The sequence below is a fragment of the Leptonychotes weddellii genome, chromosome 1 (genome assembly GCF_054177405.1).
Source record: "Leptonychotes weddellii isolate Sample4059 chromosome 1, ASM5417740v2, whole genome shotgun sequence".
Lineage (NCBI taxonomy): Eukaryota > Metazoa > Chordata > Mammalia > Carnivora > Phocidae > Leptonychotes > Leptonychotes weddellii.
The window spans coordinates 47,079,637-47,102,712 of record NC_138369.1 but is presented as its reverse complement, the minus strand read 5'-3'; the positions used below and the strand labels follow the sequence as shown (position 1 = coordinate 47,102,712).

The window sequence follows — 23,076 nt, the reverse complement described above, 5'->3', positions numbered from 1 at the left end:
ACGGATGCTTTGATAGCCCGCCAAGAGGCAGCAGTGAGATGCAAGAGGGAGACTGACAAAGGACCCAAGTTCTGCCCTATTTGGGTGGCCTTGAAGAGAATGAAATCTCCAAAAACACTATGCTTCTTAGCCAAGAAACTATTAGGGGTGGAGCAGCTAGAGAAGGGAATTCATTTATTGAGTGCCTACTGTGTACCAGGCACTGTATCTCATTTCATTTATTTATTCACTTGTTGATTGAACATCTCATGTGTGCAAGGATAGCATCAGGTAGTGTGGTTGCTATAAAGAAGAGCACAGCAAGATGACAGCTTATAACAAGTGGCTCTCACCCAGAGGTGAGATTTTGCCCTCCCCCTGCAGAGGACATTTGGCAATGTCTAGAGACATTTTTGGTTGTCCCAAATTGGGGTGGGGGCTGCTCCTGTCATCCGGTGAGTAGAAGCCACAGATGCTGTTAATGATCCTACAGTACATAGGACAGCCTTTGCAACCAAAGCTGCCTGGCCTAACATGTCAGTAGTGCCAAAGCTGAGAAACCCTGGGGTAGAGAATGACTTTGGGTGATCTTTATTTAGGTCAGGTGGTCATGGATGGTCAGTACACTAAGGATGGGACTTTTGATCTGAAAACGTCAGACAGTAAGAATGAGATCTGGGAAAGGGCATCACATGCAGAGGGAGCAGCAAGTACAAAGGCCTTGAGTCAGGAATGTATCATCAAAAAGACCAGTGCACGAGGGGCGCCTGGGTGGCTCAGTCGGTTGGGCATGTGCCCTCGGCTCAGGTCATGGTCCCGGGGTCCTGGGATTGAGCCCTGCGTCAGGCTCCCTGCTCAGCAAGGAGCCTGCTTTCCCTCTCCCCCCGCCCCCACTCATGTTCTCTCTCACTATCTCTCTCTCTCTCAAATAAACAAATAAAATCTTTAAAAAAAAAAAAAGACCAGTGCACAAGATCAGGCTGATTATTCTCCACCATATTTCGGATAAAAAAAAACTGAGGCTCAGAGGAAACAGTTTGCCAGCCCACCATACAATTACACAATGTGGGAGCCAGGATTTGAACTTGGATATGCTTCATCCTAGAGTCCCTTTGCTTTCCACTACCTCAACTGCTACTCTCAGAGGAATGGCTCAGCCTTCATTTTGCAGTTGAGACCTCTCCCCTACTTGACCCTGTAAATTATTTTTTTCTTATTCCATCCCTGAGCACTTGGTTCCAGCCCCGGTTTCTACCTCAATAACAAAAACCATGAAGATAAAGATAGCCATTACTTTCGTAGTGCTTACTGTGCACCAGGCACTATTCCACGTGAGCGATATCTATATAGATACATAGATAAGAGATAGATCTCTCTCTGTATATGCACTCATTTGGTCTGCACAATATGCAGGTTTTAGGTACCCTTATTCTGTTGTGCCCATTTTATAGATAGGAAAATTGAGGTATAGAGAGAGGCTAAATGACATGTTCAACTAGTAAAAGGCAGAAGTAGGATTTGAGCCCAAACTACCTAGTTCCAGGGTCTGTGCTCTTAACCATAACACTGTGTAGTTGCTCTCTCAACAGGTGGTGAGTTTCTAGTCATTAGAGTAGATCATTCACTTGATCAGTGGCTCCTTGAGTTTAGTCACACGTAAGTTCAGCATAGAAGGGAATTTAGAGGTCACTTTATTCAGACATGGGAAGACTGAGGCCCAGTCTCAGAAAGTGACTTGTGCAGATTGTACCAGGAGGCAATGGTAGAGCTGTAACCAGAAGCCAGGTGTCCCACCCAAGTGCCTTGTGCTCCGCTGTGGGCCACCCCACCCCCAGACTTGCCTGCACATTCCTGGAATCTGCCGTCTGTTCTGTCAGGCTGCCCCATAGTGTCTTTGCTCTCCTGGGTGCCAGCCAGCAGCTGTGTCTGATATTTGTCAGGTTTGGGGCCACAGAGGAGGGGCCTGCTTATGGCAGAAGGCCCAGGCATCTGCCTCAGCCCCCACCCATCCTTCCTGTTTATAGACATAATCTCAGTTATTCCCGAATCTTACAGGTGCAGAAGTTGGGCCTCAGTGGGTTAAATGGCTCACCTCCTGAGGTAAGCCAGGACAGTTAGTGCTTCCCAAGTGGAATGAACATTCATTCATCCTTTCATTCACTCATTCATTCTTTCAGCCAACAAAAGCAAGCCTACATGCCTGAAATTTATGGTTCCTGCCCTCCAGGAGAGACATGCTTGGTATCCTGAGAGGAGAATGCCCCGGAAAGGATACCTAATCCAGCTGGTTCAGGCAGGGGATCAAAAAAGGCTCCTTGGAGGAGGTGATGGATACCATGGCTAAGTCTTAAAGGATAACTGGGAATTAGCCAGGCAGAAAAGGGGAAATGGACACCAAGAGGACAGCACATGCAAAAGCAAGAAGCAAGAGCCCTCTCTATGTGCAGAGAACCGCAGGTGGTTCAAGGTTGATAGGCCTGTGGGTGGACGCCAAGATCATACAGTCATGATAGGGGCCACCTAGTGAGCACTTACTGTGTGTTGGGCAGTGTGCTGAGCATTAGCTCAACAACTTTCTGGGTTAGATGCTTTCAATATCCACACTTGCAGATAAGGAAACCGAGGTGCCGTGAGGTTGAAGATCTCATGGGTAGTGAGTGCCAGGGAATGGGCTGAGAAGTACATGGATTTTGCCTCCAGCAGTTGGCAGTTCGTTCTGTAAACCCGAGGCTTGCGGAGGTGGGGTCTCCCTTCCCCTCTCTGAATTGGTGCTGTGCCTCCTAATGACTCTGTTCCCTCTTGCAGCTGGAAGGACTGTCTAGAGCCCATGTCATCGCACAGGAACTGCTGTCTTCAGAGAAAGCGTGAGTCCCCAAGCAGCTGCCTGTGGCCTTGAGCTTGTTAACAGAACGTCACCCCTCCCTGGCTTAAATGGGATGGGAATTAATGCAAACTCAACCCTCTTTCCCTCTGCAGATACGTGGAGATGCTCCAGCACTTACATCTGGTGAGTTAATCATTTCCACTGTCCAAAACTCATTGCCCTTTTACAAGGCTGTGATATAAGAGGCAGAAAAGCAGTAAGGAGGCAGAGGTGATTTTGATGAACAGAGGCTTGGCAGCAGACAGATGTCCACCAAGACTTTTCGTGGACGTCTGTCTCCTGATTCATGTGCTTCAGGGGGTGAATGGCACTGTGCTTTCCATGGGTGTGTCTCTCTGCCTGGACCAGAGGTGTATGGGGGGATGTGCTAAGGTTTCTGGAAAGATGTTTGCAGTTTCCTCAGCCCTCTTGTTGAAGAAGGCAGGAGGAGGACAGATGTAGCGCTGGGTCATTGCTGTGTGTGCGAGTTTAGGTGTGTATGTGAGTATACGTGTGTGGGTGCATGCGTGTGTGGGGGGTGTATACATGTGTATGTATGTTTAGGTCTGTATGGAGAAGAGGATATGTTACCAGTGTGACAGAGCAGCTGGGGTTGAGAGAGGCTTTCTCAGTCATCCCAGCACTGGGGCAATAACACCTGAGCCCATGGAGAGGAAATCCTCTGGACTTTCAGAGGAAAGGAGGCCAGACTTGGAGACTGCCTGGGTATCAGGTACTGCCACCCTTTCCAACCCACAAAACTGCCTGGAAGGTCTCCCTTTGCAGTCAGTTCAGTTCAGTTCAACAAACACTTTTTGAACACTTGCTATGTGACAAGAGTTGGGAAGTAGAAAGATCAGACAGGTCCTTTCCCAGGAGCTCTCTGGCCAGTGAAGGAAACAGATTAGTAAATGAGTAATCATCTGGAGCACAGGGGGAAGAACTGACAACCTGGGGGAATCTAGGCAGACTTCCCTGAGGAGGTGACTTTTGGGATGAGTCATAAGGAGGGATGAAGGAAGAGGGTACAGCTGAGATGTGGGAAGTGAAGGAACATCAAGGGCACCTGCTCTTTGAGGTCTCTAAGCCATTTCCAGTCCCCTAGTAGTTTAGCATCTGATTCCACGCTGTTTTGCATCATTCACCACGTCCATCCAAGAACATCAGAGCTGGGAATGTCCACCCTGGACATTTTGTCTGTGGTGATATGGAGGCCCAGAGAGAGTGACTGAGCCAGGGTGAACACCCTGTACTCCCAGTGCACTGTCATGTGTTAATCCTGTGTCTCCCAACTGCCTTTGGTCCTACAAGGACCTCTCTGGATGCTACAGATCACCCAACAACAAGCCAGGTCTCCTGCGGAATCCAGCTGAGGTCTCTGTCAGTGACATCACCCTACTGTCACATTGCTATGTGAGCAGGGGCCCCCAGGTCCCTGGAAGCAGGACAGAGCATTACTCTGGTCTGTGCACCCAGCCCCTCATTTTTGCCCTTTAGAATGAGATCTTTGTGTTCATTATTAAACCCAAAAACCCTCAAGTATGAAGTGTACCACACTCTTACACCTAAAAGATTTCTTTAGGAAGGGCAGGAAGAGGCACTGTCCTGTTTTTTCTTCTCTCTCACTTGCCTCTGAGCTGGCAGCATGACAGAGAGGCTGGGCTTTTTGTTTTATGACTTTGTTAAGAGGGTTTTAACTGGGAAACTTCCATCTGTGTTTGCACTGCTTCCTGCCAGTTGGAAAGATGCTGAAACCGCTGGTAATCTATAATAATATCCTGAGGAGAAAAAAAAAGAGCCCATAAAAGTCACAACTCATAAGCTAGTTTCGGGAAATTGTGGTCCAGAGCTACATTTATGACGTCAGTGTGCATAGGGACAGAAGTGACAGAAAAGCCCCAGTGTGACTCCCAAGTCCTAGCCAGGGACATGAGTCTAAAGGAGACCCATAAACTTCGAGACATTCTCCACCACTCCCAGTCTGGATCCATCTCTGAATGCTAAGATTGGCAGGTTATCTCTCAGAATTCCTCCGTATAGATTTGATGCTATTGAACTCCCAAGACTCCCAGTGATGGGAAGGGCTGACCATGCATTCTGAACCTCCCTAGCTAGAAAGGTCTCTGGCTCCATTATGCTGTTTTGAGGGGGGATGGGGTGGCCTCTGGCCTTCTGTGTTTGTGATTCAACCCTGTACTTGTGAACTAGTAGACAGAGCTAACTCAGGGATTACTAAAAGTTCTGGTCATCCAAAATTGAATCCTAATGGTCAAGATCCTGTTTTTGCATAGCCTATTAACTAAGAATGGATTTTATATGTTTTACTTATTTTGTTTATTTATTTAAGATTTTATTTTTTTATTTGGGGGGATTGAGTGGGGGGAGGGGCAGAGGGCGAGGGAGAAGCAGACTCTCCGCTGAGCATGGAGTCTGACTCATGGGGCTCCATCCCAGGACCCTGAGATCATGTCCTAAGCTGGGGTTAGCCACTTAACCAATTGAGCGACCCAGGCACCCCTATATGTTTTAAATGTTTGTGAAAAAAGGCAAAGAAGATGCATCAACTGTACTAAGAGTTTTCCATATATTCTGGATACTAGACCCTTGTCAAATATATAATTTGAAAAAAAGAGGCGAAGCATATATGACTGAGATTGTATGTGGTCCACAAAGCCTTAAATATTTATTGCGTGTCCCTTTACAGAAAAGGTTTGCTGACTTCTGGTTTAAAGACTCCCTTCTATCTTTCCAGGAATCCAGTCATAAATGCATTCATCCCCCTGCCCATCTATGTGTATAATCAAATTCTCACCCACTCATGTAGCCAGCTTTTCAACCGCTCATCTGTCCTTTAATCTATCTATGCCCCTCTATGGCACATCTGTGCTCCCATTCATATCTTCCCCTCAATTCACCCACTATTCAGAGGTCTACCCATCCTTCCAACCATCCACCCATCCTCCCATCCACCCATCTTCCCATCCATCCACCCATCCATCCACCCCCCATCCATCCAACCATCCATCCACCTGGCTTATTCCTTTTGGATGGGACATTAAAGGATTTTCACAGTGCCTATGGCACTGAGATGGGCCTTCAAGGCCCAAAGATATATATGGCCTAGAAATCTGCCCTTGAATAGGTGTCTCTTATTTGTGGGGGGAAAGGGTGGAGTGGGGAGGAGAAATAGATAGGTAAATAGTTATGCTACTCCATGGTAAGTATAATTTGCACAATTATAGTTTTGTGCAAAATCTGCAGGAGCATGGGGAAGGGAGAGACTTATTCCCCTTTGGGGTATCTAAGAAGATTGGCAGAAGAGGTGCCCCTAAGATGGACTTTGAAGGAGCCTGAGGGAGGAGGGCACATTAAGGCAGGTGGTCAGCATGGAAATGTTCATAGGCCTGAAGGTACATGATATGTCTGGAGAATGGTGCATCATCACACATGGTTAGAACATGGGTAAGTTTGAAAAGGCAGGTTGGAGGTGGAATTGGGGGTCAAATGATTGGCCCAAAAACCAAGTACCTAAAATGCCAGGCCCAGGGTTTATGCTAGTTATTCGTTATAGACCTTGAGCAGTTATGTCTCGTGGACATCTTCAGTGCTCTGTTTTCTCATCTAAAAAAAAAAATCCTTCCCTAGCAAAAGCTGAAAATTCCTACCATGGGTTCCTCCTTTGTGCTAAGGCATTGAAGGCCTTTTCAGAAGCCAGTCTGCTGACTGGGAGAGGTAACCCTGGAAGTTATCACCATCTGATTCCCCAAGAGAAGCTCCCTCCCCTAAGAGGTCCTGTCTACCTCTCTGGCACTGCCTCCTACCATTTTTGTTGTTCGCTCCAGCCACTCTGGGCCTTCCCGCTCTTCTTCACATACTACAAATGCATTTCCGTTGCATGGCTTTTGCACGTGTTTTTCCTGCTGCTGGAATGTCCTACCCCAGATCTTCTCATAGCCAGTTCCTCCTTCTCATTCTGCTGTCAGCTCAAAGTGGTGCCCAAAACTTAGTGGCATAGAACAACCATGTTATTAGGCTTGCAAATTCTTTGGGCCAGGAATTTGGACAGGGCAAGGTGGGGAGAGTGTGTCTCTGCTCCCCAGTATCTGGGGAGGACTTCAAGACTAAGGGCAACTTGATGGCCAGGGGTTAGAATCACCCTAAGTGTCATCTTTCATGGCTTGTGGTTAGTGCTGGCTATTGTCTGGGACCTCATTTGGGCTGTTGGCCAGAACACATACTTGTGGCCTCTCCATGTGGTCTCTCTGCATGGGCAAGTTTGGGCTCCCTCACAGTATGGTGGCAGCATTCCAAGACTCAGTGTCCCAGGAGAGAGCCAGGAGGAAGTGCGTGGCATTTTTATGATCCAGCCTAAGTCACGTAGCACCACTTCCACCATACTCTATTAGTGGAGACAGTCACATAGGTCTACCCAAGTTCAAGGGGAGGGGATATAATTTCCAGCATCAGTGGGAGAAATATCAAGCTTACACTGCATAATGACCGTGTGAGATAGGAGACACTGTTATGAGCCATTTGGGGAAAATACAATCTGGGTCAACTGAGTTGTCAAAGCTGGGTTCAACTCAGTGGCTATGCTTCTTACGTGTTCATTCTGGGACCCAGGCTGAAGGAACAGCAGGCAACCAGGGAAGGCTCCCCCCATGGTGATGGCAGGGAGCGAGCAGAAACACTGAAGGGCTTCTGAGATTCAGTCTCACGAATGGCACATCATCACTTCTGCCCACGTCCCATTGGCCAGAGCGAGTGCATGGCCTGGCCCATAGACAAGGGACAGGGATCTGCTCTCCCCATGAAGAGGCCATGGCAAGGGTGTGGATGCTAGGGGAGGGTAAGGAACCAGAGCTGTGCCTCCTCTTCTGCACCATCTCATACTTCCTTTTATTTTCTTCACAGAACCTTTCATATCTAAAATCATCTAATTTATGTATTTGTTTACTTATGTTATATTTTCATTTTTGTTCAATTCCAAATACTTTCTAATTCCCCTTGTGATTTCTTCTTTGACCCATGAGTTATTTAAAATTATGTTGTTCCATTTCCAACTATTTGTGAATTTCCCATATTTCCTCCTCCTGCTGATTTTTAATTCCATCGTGGTTGGAGAATGTACTTTGTGTGGTTTTAAATTTATAGAGATCTGTTCTATGGCCTGGCATATAGTATATCCTGGAGAATGTTCTGTGTGTGCTTGAAAACAATGTGTTTTCTGCTCTAGCTGGTGGGTGTCCTACAGATGTCACTTAAGTCAGGCTGATCAACAGTGCTGTTTGAGTCTTCTACATCCTTGCTGGTTTTCTGTCTCATCTTTCTGTCCCTTACTGGGAGTGGGGTATTGATTACTGAGTTGTCTATCTCTCCCTTCCATTCTGTCCACTTTGCTTCATTTATTTGGGGGCTGTTCTTAGGGACTTATTGACTGTCTTGTCTCCCTCACTAAACTCAGAGCTCCTTGGGGGCAAATATCTTGACTGGTCCCAATCCCAGTGTCTTGTGAGGCCTGGTACACCATCAGGGCTCAGTAAATATCTGATGAATGAGTGATGGTGGGGTCAATCCTTCCAGCAGTCTTACCACTTCTTCAGTCAGAAATATTTCCTGAGCACTTCTTATGTGCTGGGTACTGGGTCCTTGCCCTTCAGGAATGACAGTCTAGGAAAGAGGCACAAAAGGGACAATATTGTACAATGGTAGGGGCATACTGAGCCTGAGAGATTCCGAGGAGGCCCCCAGGCTTCTGGGGGTTGGAGAAGGATTCCCAGAGGAAACATGTGTAAGCTGAGACCTGAAGGATGGGGAGCAGTTGGCCAGGTGAGGAAGGCTTGTACCTGGCAAGGGGGTCTGCATGTGCAGAGGTCTGGGGTCCAGTTAGAGATTGGCGTGTTTGGAAGCTGAAAGAAATGCCACATGGCTGGAGCATGTGTGTGAGTGCAGAGTGGTGAGAGGTAAGGGGCAGAGCGGGCAGAGCCCCGTGAGTCATGTTGGGGGGTGGGTTTGATCCGCTGAAGGTCTGTGGGGAGGCCACCGGGTGATTCCAGCAGGAGGTGACACTGGACTGGAGTGCTGCAGGCAGATTGGAGGACGACATGCTTGGTGATTGGCTGCTGTAGGGTACAGGAAAGGCAGGGAGGGGTCCAGGCTGACCTCAGATTTCTGGCTTGCTCCCTCACCAGAGCGGCAAGTGCTGGAGAGGGTCAGGCAAGGCATGGGGGTGATGAGGAGTTTAGTGTGGGTCTTGTGAAGCATGAGGGGTGGGGGAAGGACATCCCAGTGATCAGCTGGGCACAGGATGTGCACCAGAAGTGATTAAGTGTAGAGATATCAACTGAAGCCCCAGGAGTGGCCCGGATTTCCCCCAGGGAATGTGTGGGGTGGGGAGAAGGCTCTCAGGTGCCTGGGGCCTGGCAGGATTTTGTGGGGTTTTTTAATTTATTTGAGAGAGAGAGAGAAAGAGAACATGTAAGAATGGGAGAAGGGGCGGAGGGAGAGGGGCAAGCAGGCTCCCCACTGAGCAGGGAGCCCAAGGACAAGGAGGAACGTGATGATGACAACTACGAGACAGGGCTCCATCCCAGGCCCTGGGGCTTGATCCCAGGACCCTGCGATCATGACCTGAGCTGAAGTCAGACACTTAACCAACCAGCCACCCAGGTGCTCCACCTGGCAGGTTTTTGTGAAAGGGTCAGAGGAACTAAGGGAGGAGTATTAGGAGAACACAGTGCAGAAAGGCAAGTAAGAGGCTTCTCATATCCTCCCTGAATCTGTCCCACTGATAGCACCTCCCGTACCCACCTTGCTCAGTGGTGGTAGGCACCAGAAAGGGCCTCAGGAGTGCCCAGGACAGAGCCAGATTTCTCAGACTGCTCAGAGGAACAGGACAGCCCTCCTTATCACTGCATGCATGTTTAATTCAACCGTGGCCTTGGCACTGGCAGGACTGGCGCAAGTGCAGGATCTAGAGGGACTCAGTGTTGAATTCCTGAGTTTATCTGAATTGGGTGCTATCAGTTTGCCCCCCAACCCAGTCCCCTCTTTCCTCTCCCAGACAGCTCTGGCTTCTGAGTATAACCAGTGTCCAGTGTACCTGATGCTGTAGAGGGGGGGTGGCATGAACATCTGTTGACCTTCTGTTGTGTGCTTGACAATTTATATACATTATGTCATTTAATTACACACACTCTGTGCTCAGTGGTATTTCTCAGATGGCTGAATGAGTCCAAAACTGAGTCTCAGAGAAGATGAGTGACTTGCCCAAGGTCACACAGCCAGTAAGAAGTATGACCAGGGCCATCTGACTCCAGAGCCCTGAGAAGGGGAGGAAACAAAGAGAAGTAGAACAGTCTGTTTGGGTGTAAGGAGCCTTAGGAGGGGGAAATCAGTGTGAGCAGGAGGAATGAAGTCAGGAAAGGCTTTCTGGAAGAGAGGACATTGAGATGGCATTGATGGAAAGAAAGTAGGAACAGGCGGACAGAGTGGAGGGCTTGGGGGTGTGGGGTGTACAGGAAGTGGCTGGAGAGCTGGTCTTCAGGGAGAGCCTGAATACCATACCCCAAGGCCTTTCAAAAGGGAGGTATAGGAATTTGGGAGCCCTTAGGACTTGAGCAGGGCAGATGCAGTGAAGGAGTTTGGGGGAAGGTTGGTCTTTGGGTTGGGTGGGAGGGGCTAATGCTGGGGGACCAAGAGGTTAACCCCCACCAAACTCCTAGATGGCCTCATGCTGGGGAAGTTGTGTGGAGCTAGGAAGATCTTGTGTCTGTCTCTTACTTTTATCTTTGAGCCCCTGTCCCCAGACAACATTAAGAAGTAAGTTTTAATTGAGTGGGGAGGGCCCTGTTTCTGAGTCTTTGCTGGGCTCTTCCAGGGCAGAGTGAGCTCATTGATCTTTGTGGACCCAGAGAGAGACAGATTTCAGTCCAGTGTGAGAAAATGTGCTTTCTTTCCACCTGAACTGCCAGGGAGGGGATGGGCTGTCCGTATTGGGAAGTATGAATGGAGTAGCTATTGAGGAGTTCTCAGGAGAGGGGTTCCTACCCCCCAGGTGTGTGGCTCTTCCCTGTATGTTTTCATTCAGTTCAGGAAAAAAGACTATAACCCTGGAAAGTCTCTCCTCCTTTTTTTTTTTTAAATGTTTTATTTATTCATGAGACTCAGAGAGAGAGAGAGAGAGGCAGAGGGAGAAGCAGGCTCCCCGCCTAGCAGGGAGCCGGATGAGGGACTCGATCCCAGGACCCTGGGATCATGACCTGAGCCAAAGGCAGACGCTGAACCATCTGAGCCACCCAGGCGCCCTTCTCCTCCTTTTAATCCCTCACCCTGAGATGGCCAGTGGGACTCAGACATTTTTAGCCATGGAAGTTTATCTTCAAATGGAATTTTACCTGGAACCCCAATATGAAGACTAGCTGAGAGCAGAGATGCTGTGGTTCAAATGTAGGTGGAGGCCAGAGTTTGGGCTCTGCCTCTACCGCCCTTAACCTTGGGTCTCCATGGAACCCAGGGTGAGAAGGTCAACTAAATGAGTGGTTCTCCCAATGTGGTCCCTGAACCAGTGGCACCAGCATTACCTGGGAACTTGTAAGAAATGCATATTCTTGGGCCCCACCTCACAACTGTGAAATCAGAGACTCTGGGGGTGGGGCCTGGCCATCTGTGTTTTAAGGAACCCTCCAGGTGGTGCTGATGGACAGTAATGTTTGAGACCCACAGATGATCCCATAAGGTCCCTTCTGCATGAGTTCTTTGTGATTCCCTGCCCCTTCATGACAGGCATCCTCTAGAACACTGGTCCCCAACCCTGGCTGTGCACAGATACCCAGAAGCTTTAAAAAATATGGTTTAAAAACATTCATTCATCTAAAACTAATGATGTAATGTATGGGGATTAACATAAGAATAAAAAAAATAAATAAAAACATTCATTCAGCACAGTTATGAACAAAGCTGGGTCAATCTAAGGGTGAAACTTAAGTGAATGAGACAGTCTGCTCTCTGCGTAATTGGAGAGAAGATAACAGAAACATACGGAGTGAGTACATAGCCTGACAATGCAAAATTTTGCAAAGCCATTGCTTTTCAGGCTGGGATACACATAACCCTGCCTGAGGTATATAGTAAGTGTCCAACAGGACACATTTTCTAAGAGCTGCTTTGCTTTAGATATATATTTTTAAGCAAATCATACATGGATATATTTTGGAGAATAATATAAAATATGCCTTAATTCTTTTTTTTTTTTTAAGATTTTATTTATCCACTTGACCGAGAAAGACACAGCGAGAGAAGGAACACGAGCAGGAGGAGCGGGAGAGGGAGAAACAGGCTTCCCGCCGATCAGGGAGCCCGACGAGGGGCTCGATCCCAGGACCCTGGGATCACAACCCGAGCTGAAGGCAGATGCTTAACGACTGAGCCACCCAGGCACCCCTAAAATATGCCTTAATTCTTAAGCTAAAATATGAGATTTCAGACACATCCCTTCAGGCTGTGATCCCAGAGTTTTGGAGGCTGTAGGATACTTGAAAGACCCCTAGACTGACTGCTGAAGTGACCCAGAAGGGTTTTCATGATGGAGGTGGCATTTGAAGCAACTTTAAAAGATGAACAAGATGGGGCACCTGGGTGGCTCAGTCATTAAGTGTCTGCCTTAGGCTCAGGTCATGATCCCAGGGTCCTGGGATTGAGCCCCTCGTCAGGCTCCCTGCTCGGCAGGAAGCCTGTTTCTCCCTCTCCCACTGCCCCCTGCTTGTGTTCCTTCTCTCGCTATCTCTCTCTGTCAAATAAATAAATAAAATCTTAAAAAAAAAAAAAAGGAAGATGAACAAGATATAGATTAGATGCCAGAAGCAAAGAACAAAGTCACAGAGGATGGAAAAGAGGATTCCTGTAAAGCAGTGGTGCTCAAAATGTGGTCCCAGGACCAGCAGCAGCAGCATTACTTGGGAACATGGGAGAAATAAAAATTACCCATCCCCATCCCCAGCCTCCCGAATGGAAGGTCTGGAGGTGGGCCCAGCGATCTGGGTTTGAATAAGTCCCACAGATGATTGTGAAGCATGCTCATCCTGGAGAGGCCCTGGTATACAGAGTGAGCAGGTGTGGAGGTAGGCTGGACCATGAACTCCAGGCCCAGGAGTTTAACTTTAAATGAAGGGCTTGGAGGAGACACGAAGCAGTGGGGGAAAGCGGTCCTTGTCTTCCTCACTCAGAGAGCTGCTTTCTTTTTTAAAAAAATGTTTTCTATGGGCGCCTGGGCGGCTTAGTCATTGGGCATCTGCCTTCGGCTGTGTCTCTCTCTGTCAAATAAATAAAATCTTTTTAAAAAAAATGTTTTCTAACTTACATATAGTTAAGTGCACAAATCTTAAGGGTAGGTCTTAAATTTTTAATGTGTGTATGTGTGCGCGCACACAACATGCCACTCAGGTAGAACATTTTCATCATCCCAGAAGATGCCTCTGTGCCCCTCCCCAGTCCATGTCACCCTCCAGAGGTTACCACTATTTTTCTTTGCATCACATTCAATTGGTTTAGCCTGTCGTTGAGAGGCTCATATGAATGGAATCATGAATTATGTATTCTTTTGTGTCTGGCTTCTTTAGGGCAACACAGTACGTGAGAGTCATCCAAGTTTTCATGCGTATCAGTATTCTTTTGTGTGGATATACCACCGTTGGCGTATCTATCCCCCTGTGAATGATCATTTAGCTTGTTTCTAGCTCGGGCTATTATGAAGCTGCTATGAATGTTCTCATATATATCTTTAGGGAACATGAGCACTCATTTCTCCTAAGTATCTACCTTGAGTGGAATTGTTGGTCATAGAGTACGCACAGATTCAGCTTTCTTAGGAACTGCCAAATAGGTTTTCAAAGCGATTGAAGCAATATATACTTCCACCCCCAACATCTGGGAATACCGTTCCTCATGCTGCCAGCGCATTGGTATTGTCAGTCTTACTCGTGGCCATTCTGGTGATCGCATGGTGGCTTCTCATTGTGGGTTTAGCTTGCATTTCCCTAATGATTGATGAAATTGAGTATCTTTCTGTTTATTAGCCATTTGGAAATCCTCATTTGAAGTCTTTTGCTTATTTTTTAATTGGGTTGTCTGTCTTTTTCTTACCGATCTGTAGGAATTCCTTAGATGTTCTGGATACAAATCTATTTTCAGATATGCATATTGTGAATATTCTCCCAATCTGTGTCTTCCCTATTCCATTTTTTGAACAGCTTAGTTGAGATATAAATCTCATACCATACAATTCAGCCATTTAAAGTGTAAAATGTAATGGTTTTTAGTATGTTCAGAGTTGTGTTATCATCATGACAATCAATTTTGGCACATTCTCATCACCCCCCAAAAAAACCACAACCCCCTAAGCTGTCACTCCCCATCACCCCATCTCAGCCCTAGGCACCCAGCTGTCTAGTTCTGTCTCTCTAGATTTTCCTGTTCTTGACATTTCACATAAATTGTACTCTTTTGTCATTGATGTCTTTCACCTAGTATAATGTATTTAAGGTTCATCTACGTTATAGTATGTGTCCGTACTTCATCCCTTTTCATGGCTAACATTCCATTGTGTGGATAGACCACATTTGTTTATCCATTCATCAGTTGATGGACATTTGAGTGCTTTCCACTTTTTGACTGTTCGGAAAATGCTTCTATGAGCATTCATGGACAAATTCTTGTATGAACATGTTTTCCATTCTCTTGGGAATATACCTAGGAGTGCAATTGCTGGATCATACGGTAACTTTTTAACCTTTTGAGGAACCACCAGCTGTTTGCACCATTTTAAATACCCACCAGTAGTGTGTGAGTGTTCCAATTTCTCCCACCTCCTTGCAGGACTTGTTATTATCTTTTTTATTATAGCCATCCTGGTGGGTACAAAGTGGGATCTCATTGTGGTTTTGATTTTGCATTTCCCTAATGACTAATGATGTCAGGCATCTTTTCATGTGCTTCTTGGTCATTTGTATGTTTTCTTTGGAGAAATGTCTTCAAATCCATTGCCCATTTTTTAATGGGTTATCTTTTCATTGTAATTCTGTGTACAAGTCCCTTATCAGATCTGTGATTGGCAAATATTTCCTCTCATTCTGTGGGTTGTCTTTTCACTCTCTTGAGATTATCCCTTGAAGCACAAAAGTTTTTAATTTTGATGTAATCTAATTTGTTTTCTTTTGTTGCCTGTGCTTTTGGTGTCATATCTGAGAAAGCTTTTCTAGTCCCAAATCATAAAGGTTTACTCCCATATCCAAATATCTCAGCACCATTTGTTGAAAAGGCTTTTTTTCCCACTGAATTTTCTTGGCACCCTTGTTAAAAATCACTTGACCATGAACATTTATTTCTGGGTTCTTAGTTCTATTCCATAGATCTTTCTCTCTGTCTTATGCCAATACCACACAGTCTTTTTTTTTTTTTAAGATTTATTTATTGAGAGAGAGAGAGAGCAGGGGGAGGGGCAGAGGGAGAGAATCTTCAAGCAGACTCCCCACTGAGCAGGGAGCCCAACATGGGGCTCAATCTCACAATCCATGAGATCCTGACCTGAGCTGAAACCAAGAGCCAGACACTTAATTGACTGAGCTACCCAGGCACCCTAATACCATACAGTCTTGATTCCTGTAGCCCTCTAGTAAGTTTTGAAATCAGGAAGTGTGAGTCTTCCAACTTTGTTTCTCTTTTTCAAGATAGTTTTGACTATTCTGGGTCCCTTGCATCTCCATGTGAATTTTAGAATCAGCCTGTCAGTTTCTCTAATAAAAAGGCAACTGGGATTTTGATGGGGGTTGAGATGAATCTGTATATCACCTTGGGGAATATTGCCCTCTTAACAATATTAAGTTGTGAATATGAGAGATCTTTCCATTTACATAGGTCTTCTTTGATTTCTTTTTTTTTTAGAGAGGGGGTAGGGGCAGAGGGAGAGAGAATCTTAAATGGACTCCACACCCAGTGTGGAGCCCTATGCAGGGCTCGATCTCACAACCCTGAGATCATGACCTGAGCCAATATCAAGAGTCAGATGCTTAACTGTCTGAGCCACCCAGGTGCCCCTTCTTTAATTTCTTTCAGTGATGTTTTGTTGTTTTCAGAGTACAGGTTGTATGCTTTTGTTGAATATATTCCTAAGCCTTTTATTTTTCATCTTACTTTTTCAATGATTTTAAACTTCTATCTATCTATTTTAAAGATTTATTTATTTATTTTAGAGAGAGAGAACGAGCACAAGTGGGAGGGGCAAAGGGAGAAGGAGAGAGAATCTTAAGCAGACCCCATGCTGAGTGTGGAGTATGGAGCCCAGTGCGGGGCTCAATCTCACCACCCTGAGATCATGACTTGAGAGTCGGTCCCTCAACTGACTGTGCCCCCAGGTGCCCCTAAACTTCTATTTAAAAATAAATTCAATTTTACAGAAAAGTGATAGGAATAGCAGTAGTACATAGAACAACCAAATTCCCTTTTTCCATATTCATCTGTTAACATGAAGGCAATATATTTCTTTTTCTGTATGGCTCATACTTTTTGTATACAGCTTAAGAAGCCTAGGGGTGCCTAGGTGGCTCAGTCGTTTAAGCATCCAACTCTTGATTTCAGCTTAGGTCATAATCTCATGGTCGTGAGATCGAGCCCCGCATTGGTCTCTGAGCTGGGCGTGGAACCTGCTTAAGATTCTCTCTCTTCCTCCCCCTCTGCCCCTCCCCCTTTCTTCTCTTTCCCTCTCTTAAAAAAAGAAAAAAAAGAAGAAGTCTTTGTGTGCCCCCCCACAGAATTGTTTTCAGGGTTCCAAAGTACCCTCCAGTGACTGATCAGGCCAGGTGAACGTATGTCTACTGGACAGCTCACGGCCTGCCAGTGCATGTTGGTGACACAGGTGGGTCATGGTTGAAGTTGGTGTGTGTTTGGCCAGATGGGATCCCAGTGAGTCCACTTGACTTTTGGCAGCATCATTAGTGGTTTGACATTCTGGCTACCCACCAACTGTTTAGCCCAGAGAATGGAGATGCTATGCTGCCCAGAAAACTCAGTAGTGGGTTTGGAAAAGGAAAAGGGGGCCAAGGGACTAGGCCCTGCATGTGAGCTCCCCACTTCCACCACCCACAAGTCCAGGACAGGGTTCTGAGAACCCTGCGAACTCTAGGAAACTTGTTCGCATTCCAGAGGCAGAGAGGCAGTCCTCACACTCAGGCCTCTCCACCAGGCTGCCCCAGGGTCTCTGAGGTTGGGTAGGAGCCCTGGGCAGCACTGTGGAGAACCGGGGTCTAGTCCTCCTCCTTCACCTGAGGAAGTCACTCCCCTGTCTGAGCCCATCTGTAAATGTGGAATTGGCGTGGAGCAATGGAAAGAGCTGGGACTTTGGAGTCAGGCTGACTTTGGCTCGAATCTTGCCATCTTGACGGCTTTGGGCAATTTACTCCATCCCTCTGGGCCTGATTATTTTATCAGCAAAATGGAAGTAATAATAATGCCAAAGTGAGAGGGTTGTTCTGAGGACTAGATGGGAAAGTGTAGTGTTGAGCTCAGATTGCGGGAGTGTTCGGTACATGTTGGCTGTTGTCATGTTTTGCTCACCTTCCCCGGGGCTGGGTGCTGGGGATACAGAGATAAGTAAAACTCAGTCTAGGGGAGAAGGAAGGCACAAAAACCAGTCATCTTAAAACATAACAGAAGGCAGTGTGCACAGACTCTGTGAAGAAGGTATTTGTATCCCCATTTAGCAGAGGGGGAAATTGAGGTCCATAGAGATGAAGTAACTTGCCCAAGGTCACACATAGGCAACTCTCCAGGTAGACAAGGACTCATGTGTGTTCTCTAGGCCTTGGCTTGGGGCCTAGAGGCTCTAAGGCTGGAACAGCAGCTCCACAGAGAGCTGGGAAGTGAGCATGGTGAGAAGGTGGACTAGGTGAGGAAGGTCTCTGGTGCTCAGAGGGGTTTTGACTGGACCCTGCAGGCATGGGGGCCATTCGGTTCTTCTTCCTTATTATCTCTAGTCCATCCCCCGTCTCCATCCCATCCCCATGGCCACCACTGGGTCTGGGCCCTGCTCCTGGATGACTAGAACGGCCTTCACACTACTCTTGCTCTCCTTCTGGCCACCGCCACTTTGTTCTCCCAACAAAGTAAATTTTCTAAGATAGATATTTGATCCAGTGGTTCCCTGTCACCCTACGATGAAACCCAAGTGCCTTTAAAAGCCTGCAGGGCTCTATGGAATGGGTTCTCTGTCTGATTCTCCAGTGCCATTGTATTCTAATCCTATACATTTCCTGCAAGGTGTACACAAATACTGCACCCAAGACACACTCAACTTAGTTCCTCCTTCACCTCAGGACCTTTGCACATGCTGTGCCCTCTGCATGACACACTCCCCTCTTATCTCAGTGGAGGTGTTGCCTTCCTGGCATGGTTTCCCAGAGCCGAGCCAGCTCTCCCCCTTATGGCCAGCTGTGGCTCCTGTGTTTTTCCCCATCACAGCACTTTTCCCCATCAACCTCTGTGTTGAAACTGTGGTTGTACTCCTCATTTTCTCCAGATTGCAAACTCTTTGAGGGCAGAATAGCATTTCCTGCTCTCACTCTCTCCTCAGGGCTTGGTGCAGAGCAGGCACTCAGAATATTTGGTGAATGAATAAGGGGATAAGGGCCGGTATCTCCTATCTCCTACCTCCTTCCTCTGTCTGAGAAACCCTGGGTGCAGTGATGGCCAGGACTATTGAGATAGCAGAAACCTTTCAGGGAGTGATGGATGGTGCAGCTGGCACTTGGTGCTTCCAGCCAATGCATGAGTTTTAAGAATGGATGTTTGTGATGAATCCAGTTATGCTCCAGTTTTTGAAATGAGTCATGTTGGTGATGGCCATCCTGCCCATTGGGACTGAGTCAATTTAGTGAGAATTAATTACGGATGAGAAACTAGCTTGCAGAGCAGTTAATATTTCAGTTCCCTGGGGTGCGATGCACATGCAGCCATTAGTCTTGTCTTTGCTTGTCCTTCCTTCTCTCCCTCGCCTTAGCCCTCTTCCCCTTTTTGTGGTGGTCTGGGTGGCAGGGTGACCGAATTATGATCTTGTCTCCCCTGTGGCTCACTCTCCTTTTCCATTAAATAAAGGTCTTTCAGTCAGTCAGTAGTCAGCAAGTACTATAAAACTTCTCTGTGTCACATGCTCTGTTGGACTTTAGAAACATAGCAGGAAACAAAACAGATGTGACCCTGTTCTGAAGAGGTCATAACTAAAATATGATCACAACTGCCATGGGGATAGCACTTTACAGTTTGCAAAGCAGTTTTAAACATCAGGATGAGCCTCTCAGCAGCCTCATGCTGTACTTAGTGGTACTGCTATCCCCATTTTACGGATGAGGAAATGGAGGCTCAGATAGGTGACAGCTTGTCCACAGTCCTCAGCTACTCTTCTGGTGTATCTGAGCTTGAACCTGGCACAGAGCCGATGACAATGTATTGAAAGTCCTCTGTCTACCAGCTGCCCAAACGAGAGGGATTACTGTCCTCATCAGGATGTTTTCTTTCTTTCTCTGAGATGCCAGGGCTGAGAAGACCCTGCAGGGCTGGAGGCTGGGCCCTAACCATGGGGACTCATAAGGAAGAGTGGGAGGGTCCTCCTGCCCTGGGTCAGCAGAGAAACCCCCACTCCAGGTTCAAAACAACCCCAGTGTCCCAGAGCCAGCTGCGGGCAGAAATAAGAATCAAGCACCACCTCCTCCTGGTTGCCTCTCACTTGTAGTTCACACTTTCTCCACCCTCTGAAACATGCTTTCAGGAAAGGCTCTGATAGCTTAGGTACAATGAGATTTGGTTTCTAATTATAGCTCTAGCATGTGGCCTCCGCTTAAGGACACACATGCCTTCAGCCAGAGAGTCTATTCATTAGTTCAAGACTCAGCCCCAAGTTTCTGACCTCAGTGATGGGGCTAGAGGTGTCCTGACCTTCAAACTGCACCAGACTGGGGCTGATGAGGGCTGGCCTCAGGAAGAACCAGCTCATTCTCCCTCCTTGGGACCACAGGCCAGGGTGGGCCGCCCTCTCCTTGTCCTTCCTCCCAATTCCCGGCAGAGCAGGTTGCAGGAGCAGGAGGTCAGCTCCGGACAGGATGAGGTGTTCAGGAAGCAGAGACCTTTATAACCCCCACATCTGCTGTCCTCTGTCTGATGGCGCAGGCAGCCTCTTTAAAGATAGGGCCCAGGAGAGTGTGCTGCTTCTCACCTTCTGTGTCCTGCTCTCTTCTCAGTCCCTCCTTCCCTCCTACCCTCCCGCTCTCTCCTCTTTGTCCCTCTCTCTTTCTCTCTGCTTTCTCATTTTTCTTCTTCTCTCCCCTTGTCCCTCTCTCTGGCCCTGTCCTACCTCCCTGCCTTTTTTTCCCAGCCTTCCCCTTCTCCTGATTCCTTTGGGGAGAACATCAGAAAGACTTCCTGGAGGAAGTCACTAAATGCCTCTCAGGCATTTTCCCCTTTCAGGTCTCAATGTAAAGAGACCATTCTAGCAATGAAAACTCTTCAGCAGTGGAATTAACTGTCTTGGTCAGTAATGAGTTCTCCATCAGGGAGGCAATCAAACAAGGCAGTGTGAGATCATCTTTCCTAAATGTTATAAAGGTGATTTGACTTTCTTGATTTGGGCTGGACCACATGACCTCTGATGCTGATGTTTTTCCTGATGTGCACCACTCCACAATTTGAGGTGGTTTCAGTATATCCCATATATTTAAAACTACAGACCTGTGGCTCATGCAAGAGCAGGTATATTTGAAGATAAAATTTTTTTTGTTAAAAAAAGGTTTTGCATTTGTTTTAATTTTAGCGTTCATTAAATTTAGTGGAATTTTTAAAGTAATTAATCACAATACAGATATTTTAGAAAACAAAGAAGAAAAAAATCATTCCAGTCTTAGACCCCTGACACAACCACTGTTTACATTTCAGTCTATTTCCTTTTAGCTTTTTCCTTTTTTCCTGTGTTATGGGATTGTGTTAGGATAGAAAGACAACTTTGTATACCTTCTTGATTCCTAGCTCTAGGACATGAATATTTGTACATAGTCACCATCTGCATCATTTTCAGTGACTGCTTAATACACCATGGAGGGGTTGCCTATGATTTCTTTAGACTTCATTTTAAAACAACACAGTGCATGAACCTTTTCAAAGACGGATAATGGTTAGAGCACCCTATATTTCTTCAGAGAGGGAATTACCCAAATATTCGGAAGAAGAGCATGACCCAAGTTCAGGAATGAACATGCTTTAACGCCCTCTGTTGTAACAGGAGTTGTGTTGGGTGCTTTTTGGGCACCAGTTATCTGTGATCATCAGGTATGTGTTATCACCCCTGTTTTACAGGTGAGAATACTGGGGTCTGAAATGCTGACCTAAGGTCCTGTGCTATCTGTGTGTAGGTCAGGGCTTCAAAGCCGTGGGGGAGCTGCAAAGGGTGAACTTGTGCTCAGTCCTATCAGCTGTGGGTAACAGGCCTTTGGGGTTTCAGGATTTCCACGGAGCTGTCATGAGGGCCTTGGATGAAATAGACCAGGAGGGCAAGGACACGTTGGCCAGGGAGGAGCTGAGGCGTGGCCTGAGTGAACTCCCAGCCATCCGAGACCTGCACCAGGGGATCCTGGAGGAGCTGGGGGAGAGGCTGTTGCACTGGTGAGCCGTCTATGGACTCCTGCCCCTACTTCCATTGCACTGGGGGGTGGGGGTGCTTAAAGTCCCAGCATGTGAAACGGTGTCTCCATTTGACCAGCGCAGAAGCCGAGACACAGATATTAGGTCATTTGCCCAAAGTAAAACGAGCACGGGAGGGTCAAGCTGGGGTTGCCACCCAGTAATGTGACTCCAGCGCTCACCAGTGAACACTGTGCTGGTCACAAGGCTGAGTTCTCGCTGTCCCATCCCCCTCCCCGGCTGCAGGGAGGGCCAGCAGAAGGTGGCTGACGTCTTCCTGGCCCGGGAACAAGAGTTTGACCATCATGCCGCTCACATCCTGCAGTTCGACAGGTATCTGAGTCTGCTCAGTGAGAACAGCCTGCATTCTCCCCGGCTGGCCGCTGCTGTCCGCGAGTTTGAGGTGGGTCCCTTGGTCCTCTGGAACCTGCTCTAAGGATCCAGGGGCGGGGTGCGCATGGAAGGGCTTACTGCGAATCAGTGGGGCTTCTTGGTAGGCCTGAGGCTGGGGGTCAGAGGGCAAGACCTGGCTGGGGAAGGAGAGGGTGACCCAGCAGGAGGGAAGACCTAGAACCGAGAACATTCCCTGATGGGTGATTGATGACAACTCTGTGAGCCCCCACCATGGTGAGGGTTTTAGTGACCATTCTCCTGTCGCAGGAGAAAAGCACAAAGCAAGCTGGGACCCCAGCCAATGGAGTGACCAACAAATGGATCAACAAACTGGGTATCCAGTTACTAGACAGAAAAATGGGTTTTTTTTTTCTTTTACTAACATTAATGAAAAGCAGGGACTGGTAGATGCACTGACTGCGAGCCTGAAGGAAGGAACTGTCACAGCAGGGTGATGCTAATCTGGGAGGCCTTCCTGAAGGAGGGGATCCTGATTTTAGAGATGGGGAGAAGCTCGGCATGGCCAGGAAGAGGTGTGGATGGGACAGTGTATGAGGGATGCCATGAGCCTGGTGCCTTGAGACAGGGGTCTCTGATGGAGTTTTGTCTTCCCTGTCTCTTGGGAGCAGCAGAGTCAGCAAGGAGGTGGCCAGAACGTGAAGCACCGGCTGCTGCGGGTGGTTCAGCGCCTCTTCCAGTACCAAGTGCTCCTCACAGGTGGGCCCCACAGGAGGTCAACGTGCACTGAGGTGATGCGGGGAGGGAAGGCCCCTGAGGAGGGGTGCGCCAGTGCTGGTGGCAAGCTGTGTTAGGACAACCTCCCCTCCCACCATGGCGGCAGTGGGTAGGGGGAGGATGGCTCTCAGTTCCTGGCACCTGCTCCTCCAGACATGCTAGACTCTGCCACCACCTTCCCTCCAGCTGAGCTTGGAACCCCCTGCTGCCACCTTGGAAACCTCACTTCGGCGGCCACCTTCTGTGTCTTCCTTCAGCCTCTCCCATCCTAACACACAGAAACTCCCACCTTCCCCTGTTCTGCATTTCCTCAGTGGGTATCTCATTTCCCTAATGCTGTTCTTATCACCACGTCCTCCTTGTGGCCAAATCATTGGACATTTTTCACCTTGGAC

At 47.5% G+C, this 23,076-nt stretch overlaps 1 protein-coding gene across 4 annotated transcripts in view; it reads left to right on the top strand.

The window, feature by feature from the left end:
• FGD5 (FYVE, RhoGEF and PH domain containing 5) overlaps window positions 1-23,076 on the top strand; it is a 123,829-nt gene that overhangs the window by 67,026 nt on the left and 33,727 nt on the right. For 2 of the 4 annotated variants that reach the window (XM_081801602.1, XM_081801590.1), the window contains exons 4-8: window positions 2,785-2,843; window positions 2,956-2,986; window positions 21,375-21,535; window positions 21,800-21,956; window positions 22,576-22,663. In XM_081801602.1, coding sequence (XP_081657728.1) covers window positions 2,785-2,843; window positions 2,956-2,986; window positions 21,375-21,535; window positions 21,800-21,956; window positions 22,576-22,663 — 496 coding nt within the window. The remainder of the gene's footprint in view (window positions 1-2,784; window positions 2,844-2,955; window positions 2,987-21,374; window positions 21,536-21,799; window positions 21,957-22,575; window positions 22,664-23,076) is intronic. The other 2 variants (XM_081801592.1, XM_081801597.1) reach the window with 2 other exon arrangements.